Consider the following 12,344-nt stretch of genomic DNA (forward strand, 5'->3'; position numbering starts at 1 on the left):
TCCAAAATCTCCCACATGCCAAATTTGGTTCCATTTGCTTGATTAGTTCTCAAGTTATAAGGAAATTTGCATTTCATTTGTATGGAACCCCACCCTCTTAAAGGGGAGACGGGCCATAACTCGCTTTCTAAAGAAGAGAGGGGTCTCAATTCACCATAGAAAAAAATCTTGCTTTCAAAACCACTTACATGTCAAATTTGGTTCCATTTGCTTGATTAGTTCTCGAGTTATGAGGAAATTTGTTTTTCATTTGTATAGGAGCCCCCCCTCTTAAAGTGGGGAATCCATAGAAAATATACCAAAGAAAATATTCTTGCCTACAAAAACACCCACATGATAAATTTGGTTTCATTTGCTTGATTAGTTCTCGAATTATGAGGAAATTTGTATTTCATTTGTGTAGAAGCACCCCCTCTTAAAGTTGGGAGGGGTCCTAATTCACCATAGAAAATATTTTTGCCTCCAGAAACCTCCACATGCCAAATTTGGTTCTATTTGCTTGATTAGTTCTCGAGTTATGAGGAAATTTGAATTTCATTTGTATAGGAGCCCCCCCCCCTCCTAAAGTGGGTAGGGGTCCCAATTCATCATAGAAAAAATTTTTGTCTGCAAAAACACCCACGTGCCAAATTTGGTTCCATTTGCTTGATTAGTTCTCGAGTTATGAGGGAATTTGTATTTCGTTTGTATAGGAGCCCCCCCTCTTAAAGTTGGGAGGGGTCCTAATTCACCATAGAAAATATTCTTGCCCTCGAAAACTTTCACATGCCAAATTTGGTTTCATTTGCTTGATTAGCTCTCGAATTATGAGGAAATTTGTATTTCATTTGTATAGGAGCCCCCCTTACTAAAGTGGGAAGGGGTCCCAATTCATCATAGAAAAAAATTTTGTCTCCAAAAACACCCACGTGCCAAATTTTGTTCCATTTGCTTGATTAGTTCTCGAGTTATGAGGAAATTTGTATTTCGTTTGTATAGGAGCCCCCCCTCTTAAAGTGGGGAGGGGTCCTTATTTACCATAGAAAATATTCTTGCCTTCGAAAACCTTCACATGCCAAATTTTGTTCCATTTGCTTGATTAGTTCTTCAGTTATGAGGAAATTTGTATTTCATGTGTATAGGATCCCCCCTCCTAAAACGGGGAGGGGTCTCAATTCATCATAGAAAAAATTTTTGTCTCCAAAAACACCCACATGCCAAATTTGGTTCCATTTGCTTAATTACTTCTCGAGTTATGAGGAAAATTGTGTTTCTTTGGTACAGGAGCCCCCCCTCTTAAAGTGGGGAGGGGTCCTAATTCAACATAGAAAATTTTCTTGCCCTCGAAAACTTTCACATGCCAAATTTGGTTCCATTTGCTTGATTAGTTCTCGAGTTATGAGGAAATTTGTATGGAAACCCCCCCTCTTAAAGGGGAGAGGAGTTATAATTCCCCTTATAAAGAGGGGAGGGGTCTCAAATTACCCTAGAATAAATTCTTGTCACCGAAAACACCCACATGCCAAATTTTGTTCTATTTGCTTGATTAGTTCTCGAGTTATGCAGAAATTTGTGTTTCATTTGTATGGGAGCCCCCCCTCTTAGTGGGGGGAGGGGTCTCTAACCATCACTAAAACCTTTCCTGGCCCCAAAAACCTCTACATGCAAATTTTCACGCCGATTGGTTCAGTAGTTTTTGATTCTATAAGGAACACAGGACAGACAGACAGACAGACAGACAGACAGACAGACAGACAGACAGACAGACAGACAGAAATCCTTCTTTATAGGTATAGATTGTTGCTTGTTGTTTGTGCTGGGACAGCTCTCTCTTCACCAAAGCCCAATACCGCTTGATGGGGCGAAATTCTGGACAGTTAGGTGGATTCGCCTCCTTCGATACAATATGGACTCCATTAGCATCATACCATTCCAAAACATCTTTGGCGTAGTGACAGGATGCCAAATCAGGCCAAGCAGCGAGGGTACATCATGGCTATGTAGGAACGGTAACAATCGTTTCTGCAAGCATTCTTCACGGTATATTTCCTTGTTAACCGTTCCCGTAGTGATGTAACTTTTGCTTGCTCGAACATAGCTGCATATGACCTGCCATACTAAATATTTTTTGGGGAACTTGGCTTTCTTCTTTGTCCTAAAACGCCATTCCGTTTCATGGCAGTGTAAAAAGAGATACCAGGAAACTGTTTAAAGTCTTCTAGGACATACGTTTCATCGTCCATTATAACGCATGGAAACTAAAACGTTAAATATTCGCGATAAAGCTTACGAGCGCGTGTTTCGGCCGTCGTATTTTGCTTATCATTACGGTTTGGCACAGTCCTCACCTTGAAAGACTTCATGCCTTGTCGTTGCTTAGAAGTGTGCACGAATGTTGGCGACATTTTTATTTTACGAGCAGTGGTACGTACAGAAAGATCTGGTCTCCTCCGTAATATTTGTTTTACCTTCGCATCCTTGTGGTGTGGTGGTTCTTCAGATCCGTTTTTGTTCCACTTCCCTTCTTACTAGCGGTTGTCAAGCGAGTATCGAACGATTTTAAAACACTGTGAACAGTGCTTGGAGGAAATCCAAGCTTTTTAGCAAGTTTTCTTAACGAGAGATCCGGATTTTCATTGCGACCGCACACAATTGCTTTTCGCACCTGCTCTTCTTTCGACGCCATTTTACGCTGAGCGCTTGTAATATAAACAAGTGTTATATTTTCAGAAAGAACAGACATACGTCTACCACTTTGCAAAATATTTCACTCATTGTTAATGTATTTCCGAAGCTGTGTGTGTTTAGGGGTGTCCAAATTTTGTCGCGAACAAGCCTTATAGGGATTTGTATCTGAAGAAGATTAAACGCATGCTCTTGAAGACTGCAAAGTCGATAAGTCTTTAACCTATTTCGTTGCTCAACTGGTGTGCGCTGATCCCTCGAATCATCGGTTTGTATTCCTCCTCCTGAACGGTTGCTCAAGTTTCCCTGCTGTCCCCATAATCTGAAAGTTCGAAAGTTGGTCATGGCTTACTACACTGTTTAATGAGTTTACCTGCAATTAGGTTGAAATTGGTTAAAATTATACTCAGATTCTGAATAGTTTTGCAATTCAAAAATTGGCAGGAGAAACTTGAAAGGATTTGTCAGAAAGAATAATTCAGTTATTTGTAACTGAATTAACCAAAATTAACTAATTTTGGTGGTTTGAGTGGTTTTAATCGAGTTTAGCTACATCTGACCTATTTGCAGGAAGACTCATTTAAGAGTGTATAATTGAAATCGAAAAACTTTTTTGTGTTAGAAAATAGATAGCTGGTTTCATTGTTAAAGTTGTAGAAAATGTAAAGGCAAACAACTTTGCTAAAGAAATGGAGTTTGTATCTCCACCGGATGCAAAGTTATATAGCGTTTTCTTTGGAAGTCCCTGAAAACTAGTGTTTCCTATTTAACTTTTGTTAGTTGCATGGTACAAAAATACATCGTTCCAGGCATTTATAGAAGTACTCAACACACACGCTTTTGCAGAAGACTGCAAACCTCTAGGACTTTTCGTTACAAATTTATTGCACATTCAAGCTAGGGTAGAATGGGGCGAGTAGAAATATGAAATCAGTGTTTCAACTTGAAGCTTGGTTCAAGTACACAAATTGGAAAACCGCAAATTGGGATTCATTTAGTTGATATTTTTTCTCGCAATCATAAATCAAAAGTACTGACCACTATACAAGTTTTGGCTCCTTACAATTGGACTTAAAGGGTACACTTCAAAAGTTATACCAAGTCAAAGTTCCAAATTGTTGCAAGTATTCCCGGATGACGGTATGCAATAACTTTGCAAGCGAAGCTCCTAGAGACTTGCAATCTTCTGTAAAAACAAGTGTGCAGGATTATGAAAAATAAAGCTTAGATATCCGACAACTTTACAAGAAAAGGCCATTGATATTTGTGACCTTTTGCAAAAACGTGGGTCATATAGAATGCAACTAACAACAGTTAAGAATGAAAAACCAATTTTTAAGAACTTTCAAAGAAAATGCACTATAACAGTACGCCCGATAGAGGTAGACATGTTATTTTTTCAACAAAGTTGCGTACTTTTCCATTGTCTAATGTCTACAACTTTACTGAAGAAACGATGGGTGTACCTCCTAACACAAAAACGTTAGTTTACTGCTTTTTACGAGAGTAAGGCATGACTAACTTTTAACACTTTCAGATTACGGGGAGTATTCATACGAAAAAAAGTTCCGAAGACACGCTATTGTTTAAATGAAGGGAAGTTTTTTGCTTTTTCTGATGTAACTAGTGGTAAATAACACTACTCTGAACATTCCTTCTTCGTACTGACCTTTCAAATATTTATTTTGTCGCGAATTATCCAACCAAAATCAACTATTATTTAGTCACTTAGTCACCAATTTTCACATGATCTGGGCTTTGGGCATCCAAACCACTTGAAATTTTAGACGCGAATGCACCGGAATGGTGTAAATCTTGAAATCTTGAAAACTATTCATCTGTGCTGCATAATGAGAAAACACCAAACTAATTTTCGAACAACTTTTCGGAAGACAGCTACATCTTAAATTACCTGCTTCACGAGATAGGGTGATTTTTATATTTTGGACAGGCGTTACGCGTATTCTATTTTGGACTTTAGTGGCCAATTGCAATAGAAATGACCAAAATAAGCTAAGCGTAACGCTTGTCCAAAATACATAAATCACCCTACAGCATATGTAATAAATGCACTTGTATTCTAGCGTATAGCAAGAAAATTCTATACTCTTGTTATCCATTCGGAACGACTTGATATGCTGAAAAAACTTTGCTGAAGACATCACACTTCTACATGGTTAAAGGCCGCTGTTCTACGTGAACTCCAGTAAAGTGGTTGGATCTACAATTATTCGAGACCATGACAACTGAAATAGTTGGAAGATTGTACCGTGCATGATCCGATGGTTTTTGTTAGCAACATCAATGTTTAAATGATGCAAATTCAATGTTTAAATATGGCCTGAATATTCTGTTAATTCAGTATACCTAGTCTGTAGTTTATTGTTTTGCTTGAAGTATGTTTAGATGGTTAATTATATATCATTTTGTGTGTGTTATTATCGCTATGCTTAGTATTAGTTATCTGCATGTTTTGATCTGTATCCTATAATGTCTATTTTGTTCTCTTCCCCCTTCCTTCTGTAATCGTTTGTAAACGTGCATGCTTTCACGCCCGTACATATTTGTATACAAAAACACTCCAAATCCTCGCTCAATTTCCAAAAACTCCCCATCCAACAACCGTCATGGAACCGCCGCCGCGTCAACCAACCCAACCCACACACGGATCGTTCGTAATGTACGCGCAATTTCTGGAATGATATCGCCGTTTCACCATCGGCCGTGCCGTGCCATGCCGTGGTCGATTCCCATGGCAACATCATTCCACTACTGGGCGCCCATCTACGGTCGGCTCGTCCGTCTGATGGATATATCGATTTCAATCAATCAATTATCTACATCACCGTGGCAAATTTGATGACCGCCAACGCTTGGCTCGGAACGCGGGATTATGGCGCGTGCCAAAACCTGCCGCATTGTTGTGGTGGCTAATGGGCCTGGCTGGTTGCTGACTGCTGACTGCTGGCTGGCCGGATGATGGCGGTTTATTGCGCGCCGTCTCAGACGTGGACGAAGAAAGCGAAACCGATCTGGCGATCGAACGAAAATCGCGATCTTCCAAGTCTCCGGATTCGGGCTTCCGAAGCAATCGGACCTCCGCCGATCGGAAGGCGTCAAGTAAGTACATTGGCATGGTCTGTCTGGTTGTTTGATTTTGCTATGAGGAATCACTTTCGTTTAAAAAAATTGAACTTGCATTTTAAATTAAAGAGCTATGATTCGATGTAGCTTTCGGTTTCATAGTGGTTCCTTATGGAAAAATATTTAAAGTAAAACCTGTTTGATCTGTAACTTGCCGTAGAATGTGTTTAGTAATTTGCTGTATTTCCCTTTGTTTTCGCATGCTATCACCTCCTGCTCATACGATTTGCACCTTGTTTGTTGGGTATATTCGTCTCCGTGTGTGCATGTTTGTGATACATGTGTATATTTCACGGGTGCAACATTTCTCACGCACCACCCACCCGCCCACCGCATCGCTGTGAATCTTCACCGAATCATTTTTGCTACCATGTAATGCAATGTTGTGCCTCCGTGTGCTATCGTGCTACCGTGTGCGCTTGTCTTCGCTCTTACATACATCCTGTCGCTCGTGAAGGCACGTCCACCGGCTCGGATCTGTACTGGGAAGCAACCGGACGACGGAGAAGCTCAGGTAATTTCATGATCTACTTCACTTCACTGTAGCATACTGCACAGTTTTACTGCTGGGTAACAGGTAAACCTCAATATTTTGGCTGCAGAGCAGTCTGATTGGTTTGGGTTTTGCTTTTCAATTTGTGTTGATTAAAATAACATGCTTCAACTGTAACGCTAAGTTTCATGTAGCTTAATGCATGCCGTCAATAATGTAATTTGTAATAACTTCACAGGATGTAGGTGCTTGTAGAGCAGTAAGTTATTCTATCCAACTGGTTTCGTATCCGAATGCAGTTATCATTTTCAAACCCACATGGGTCGCATTAGTAAGCATTAGAAAACATGCTCCTCGTGCAGACGATTTGTTCTCAAAATAGTAATCTGACTGTAAATTTAACAACTATCTAGACTTACACGATGGCAAAGGCTATTAATATTTTACATATATTGAATGTGTGGGAGTTTCGGTCAAATGTTGAAGATTGTTGATTAACATACCGTTGTTTATTAGGTGCTTACATGCTAATTTTCCATTCGTCAAACCATATTAAGCTTTTTATGTAACCATAAAGCACGCTCATCCTGAGTTAGTTCTTTTCAACAACTGTTTCCCGATGCCTTTTGTAAGTAATATTGCACTGCTGACATTTAGCAGATGGCATTATAATCACTCAATTTGTCTTCGGATGCGGTCCACACGAACTTACCAATCAATCCAGTGCGACCGTTCGGATTTCAACAGAATATTTACATAATTATTCACTATGACCAAACAGTCATTTCGTACAATCACACTTCGTTGTTTACATTATTGGGTAAAAATGATTTATTCTCAGAACATTTTACCAGTAGGAATAGGATTGTAAACTTAGCGACTCCGAAAGCTACCTGGTGACAGTTCTAAGAAATCACATAAAGTGTAGATTTGTTATAAATGTCAAATGGAAGTGGGAAAATGCGTGGAAGTTTCCCAACAAAAGTTGGATTAACATACGGTTGTTTATTGGGCATATTAATCTTCCACTCTTCAAACCATATTGAGGTCTTTGTGAAACCATAAAGCACATCTTAAATTAATAAATCCTTTCAATATGTTTCCTCGGGCTTTTATATGGAAAGTAGTGCTCAATTGAGGCTTGGCAGGCAGCTGTCTGTATAATCATTTGGTTTGTCTTTGGAGAGGTTTCATGGATTTATCGAATCGGCCATGTGTGATCTCTTCGGATTCGGCAGAACATTTGCATATTTACTATTTAGTAAGTAAAGTATGTTATACATATACATCGCACAGTCGATTTATGATTTTAAGCCTCGTCTTACTTTTTTGATAGAGTATACAAAACGAAATTTAAATTAGCATTTATTTGGTGAGTGTTATAGCTGAATCTGCGTATTTAGATAATTTAAACGTTTCCTTTCAATTCTTTTTTGCTTCGTACAGCATGTGCAAAATGATAAGAAATAAAGAAATCAAAGCTATCAGAACGATAATTTAGTAAATGGATTTTCTCTAACAAGCCCAGAATATTTTCTGGTGAACACTGACATATAATTTACTTGTTTTACGCATAATTTAACAAACTTGTGGGTATTTATCAACGAAAAATTACTTCAAATTATTTTGATATTTTGATCACACGATTAAGAAAGAATAGGGTTGGGAAGGGTAGGGTATTGTCGTTATCGTCGGGCCACTGTTATGGTCGGGCCATCACGATTTTACAGTTTTAGTAACTCATGATATCTATGATACAACCATTGTAAAACTTCTTTCTGTGATAGCTAACTTTTCACAATATTGTGAGTTTCAATTGTGTATTCAAAACACCCGTACTGAATTCAGTGACTAAATCTTACAAAAAAAGTTTTCCAGGCGCAATGAACTTTACTTCAAGAAGTGATTCATGAAATGCAATTATCGAGATAAATTTTGAAAATGTATGAAATGTGTTGTGTTGCACACGAAGACTATAGAAAATTCCCCTTCAGTAAGGTGTTTGGGAAGGCTAAGGTGAAATACTAGAAAAGCGCTATTTGTAAAGGTCTGGCCACTTGAGTAGTCATGATTGGGCCACCATAATTTTAAGCGCAGAAGCGCAATAATCGCTAGAGAATGTCAGTCACATAAAATGTGATGAAATAAAGCAAAATTAATACGATAAAAACCTAGTTTTTTGTTGTTATTTTCATTGGAGTTGTACACTTTGGAAAAGGCGATTGTAGCAATATGGATTTTACAAGATCGCCAAAATTTCGCAAAAATGCAATTAGAAATAGGGTATTTGTACCTATATGAGTCGTTGTTCTCGGAATTCATTCTTTTCATGTCTTTATATAGAATTTCAATACGTATGTCGTAATTCCTTTTGAAGCGAAAGTTATGGGCGAATTCCAAAACGTGGCCCAACCACGACGACACTCCCCTACATTTTATGTAACGAAATAGCTTCGTTCTCTTTTATCAATGTTCCTTCCTCAATGATGAATTAGCCCAGGAAACTAAAATAGATGTTCAATGTATGTACATGTATATGTATGTATAGAACTACCACCTATTTCAGCAGAACCAACCCATCTCATAGCAGTGGGCTGTCTTGACAAAGGCAATTGTACAAACTTAAACTTTGGTCCCGTTTGCCAGCTTCTAAAAGAAGGGCAAAAGGGGAATTGGTCGGCAAGCGACATCATTTACACGTGCCAGAATAGCCCTAATAGATGGGGAGTGAGAAAATCCCGCTGATTATCCAATCTAATATGTTGTTAACCAAACCAAATTAACCTTAGAAAGTTGACCACTTCACTCCCGCCAAGCACACTGCTTTAAAAATGTACCCTGTTGGTCCCTTCCACCTCTTGATGTAATTATCTTTATGTAATCTAGTGATGTTAAAATTTTATTGATATTACTTACTCCGCTCTTTGATTGCTCTTATTTATTGCCTTTGGGTATGTTGGATAAGCTGTTACGTTACATGATATATTGCGCTACTAGTGTAATTATTGTATTATGTAGTGTATTTAATGAAAAATTATGAACAAACACGAAATAGTTCAATTAAGTTTGTATGTAAGGTACCTCGGGGCAAGTGGAAATACGGGGTAAGTGGAAACCGAGCTCATAACTCCCTTCTACCTCATTTTCTCCATCTGATCCTATCTAGAAATGAAAGATACAACTCCAACATTAAAATCATAGATTGTTTATAATTGGCATTCCTAACACCAACATTGAACTTTAAATTTGAGCATCATTTTCAATTTGCGTTGTAAGTTGGACGCATCTTTCTATAAATAGTAATTTGATCGCAGGCTTTTGTAAAAGTACATGTTTTTGCAACAGTAGGTATACATAATTAGTGTATTAACGAGTGCCACACGAAAACTAGTGGTATAATTTGACAAATGGCGTTAAATACAGGGTGTTAGGTAGCTTAATGCAGATATTTCAGGGTGATCAGGATCATATTTGATGAAAAATCTTTCTACGCATATGGTCAAATCTCAATTGTTACAGAGTTATTGAACATTTTCAGTTTTCGGTTCTCTTTACCTTAAATTAGCTCTCATACAAAAACTATGCTAGCTAGCTCAATTCTGTTACTTTAATTCGAAAGCTGAGAAAGTTTTGTGCTGAAAAATTGACTTAAAGAGGAGGTTTAAACCTCCTACTTCATGAGATTTAAAAACTTTTTAGAAGTAAAAACTTTTGAAATAAGGGTTTCTCAAGGCATTTTTGCATCGAATTTCTCCTAAAAATGTGTGATAAAACTCATTGCTTTTATTTACCAGTACATACCTAGTACCGTTCTTACCGCCTACTTAGCTTCGAGGTACGATGCTGGTCTAACAAGCCAGTCGTCGCATATTCGAATCTCGGCTAGACGGTGCTTGCTTAATAGAGTCAGTAGGATCGTTACACTGGCCCCGTAATTTTCCTGTATTCTAAACAGCCGGCTGCGAAGTCTGTCGATAAAGAAGGGTAATGTCTAATGACGGTTTAAGCCCACGACTTTGCTTTTAGTACCGTTCTTTGACTTAAAACGTCTATCTGTTTTAGTTTTATTGCAATATGGTTTTGGGTGTTGAATTGGTATCTGAAAACAGCTCGAACTTTTACATACCACATAGCACACTAGATCAACGCTTGCGACGGACACGGTAAGTAAACACAAATGCAGAAGTGTTCCCTGGTCATTTTGTTGCACAATGATTTTAATTCAAGGACGTCTATGACAACCCACCGTTGCTTCCACGAGGCTTCTAGGGAAGCCTCAATCTCATTAGCAAGTGGCGTCAGCGATTGACCATAAAATTTTGCGAATCGAGCGAGCGTGCTGAACCGGGTAAAAATGCATCCTTTCTACACTACAGGTTCAAGAGCTGTTGCCTACGAATAAACCTAAGCGGATTGAATTTTGCAGGATTATGCAAGCAAAAGTGGAGGCCAGAGATGATTCCTCCTCAGAATAAAAAAAGAGAAGAGAAAAATTCACACTTTACTCAGTCGCGATTTATGTTGCTCCATTTTGTTTGAACTTTTCTCTTTTTCACTGATCGCGATTGCTCAGCAACCTGCTCATTGTTCTTCTTATTGAGGAATAAACTGATCAACAAAGTGTTAATACACTTTTCGACTGCCCGTGATATGGCACAAAAAACTATTTAGTCTTCTCGCAGCGGCAACAGTGCAAAAAATGTTGTATATGACGATGGTGGATGATAGATATGGCAACAATGTAATTCCCGTGCCGTTGCTTGCTTAAGTACGAGCGATTTCGAAAGTTTCTCATTTTTCGCACAATGAGAATCTAAAGTTTGTTTATATTTCTCTTTATATTTGGTCTATTTCTCATTTCGTGGATGTATTTCTCATTTGTGGCAGCAGTTCTGCTCGTTGTGTTGAATGAAAAAAGTTGCATTTTTTGCACTGCACAATGAGTGAGGAATTGGCAAGCCTGGTGGAGGCGATTCCTAAATTTCTGAAAAACATTGTTGTTGCTGTTGTTGTTTTTCATACGTATCAGACTGTGTTCATCGCATGCGGTAATCTAGTGTGTTATGCGTGGTGTATGAATTCGAGCAGTTTTCAGATACTATTTCAACACCCAATACGATACGTATATAATCAGATTGCAACGAAACTAAAACAGATTGGCGTTTTACCTCAAAGAACGAATTGGAAAACGATATCAGTGCTTTAAATTGGTGAATAGCTGCAATCAGTTTTATCATACATTTTTAGGAGAAATTCGATAAAAACGCCTTGTGAAACACTTATTTCATAGTTTTTTGCTTCTAATAAGTTACTAAATCTCATGAGGTAGGAGGTTTAAGACCAATTTACAGCACAAAATTTTCTCAGCTTTCGAACGAAAGTAACCGAAGCTAGCAAGCAAGCTGAGCAAGCTAGCATAGTTTTTCTACCAGAGCTAATTTAAGGCAAACAGGACCGATTATGACTCAAGCTAGCTGAATAAAATGTTCAGCAAAGTTAAAGAACATTAAATTTTAAGTAACGTTGCCAAAGAAATTAAAGTTCTATCTCTTATGGTTGATGGGCTGGAGCTATTTAAAGTTTTTTGGTCGGGGTAGACCTAAAAAATCTGTTTTTTCTTTATATCTTCTTTCGTGTTTATTTCGTGAAGGCAAATCTTGCCTTCTGAGCACTTTCACACACATGGAAAACGCACATTTTGTTTGAAGGATTCAAGTTGCTATCTCCTTCGGTTCCGAAGCTACAGGCATTTTTTCTAAAAAAAATATGGGTTTTTCAAATGTCAATAACGTAAAAACTGCTCAAAAGCAGCAAATCAAATTTTGTATAAATGTTTAGTAATATATTGGCCTCCGAAATTAATTGAGATCACATCGGTCCAGGTCGGCCCTTTTTTGCTAGACCGTATTGAATAATGAAGTAAAAGTTACCGGTTTACTTACCAAAATCACCCTTTTTACGAAAAAAGAATGGATTAAAAAACGAAAATAAGTCTATCTATCTATTTCTGCTTTTATGTAGATTTCTCAAATCGAGTTTATTG

The 12,344-nt window shown here is 38.1% G+C and overlaps 1 protein-coding gene across 7 annotated transcripts in view; it reads left to right on the plus strand.

Moving 5' to 3' along the window:
* LOC128742127 (restin homolog) overlaps nt 1-12,344 on the plus strand; it is a 186,133-nt gene that overhangs the window by 106,880 nt on the left and 66,909 nt on the right. For 3 of the 7 annotated variants that reach the window (XM_053838350.1, XM_053838355.1, XM_053838357.1), the window contains 2 exons: nt 5,671-5,784; nt 6,266-6,322. The exons of 3 other annotated variants lie outside the window; for them this stretch is intronic. In XM_053838350.1, the coding sequence (XP_053694325.1) occupies nt 5,671-5,784; nt 6,266-6,322 (171 nt within the window). The remainder of the gene's footprint in view (nt 1-5,670; nt 5,785-6,265; nt 6,323-12,344) is intronic. One more of the 7 variants, XM_053838351.1, reaches the window with a different exon arrangement.

The sequence above is a fragment of the Sabethes cyaneus genome, chromosome 3 (assembly GCF_943734655.1).
Source record: "Sabethes cyaneus chromosome 3, idSabCyanKW18_F2, whole genome shotgun sequence".
Classification (NCBI taxonomy): Eukaryota; Metazoa; Arthropoda; class Insecta; order Diptera; family Culicidae; genus Sabethes; species Sabethes cyaneus.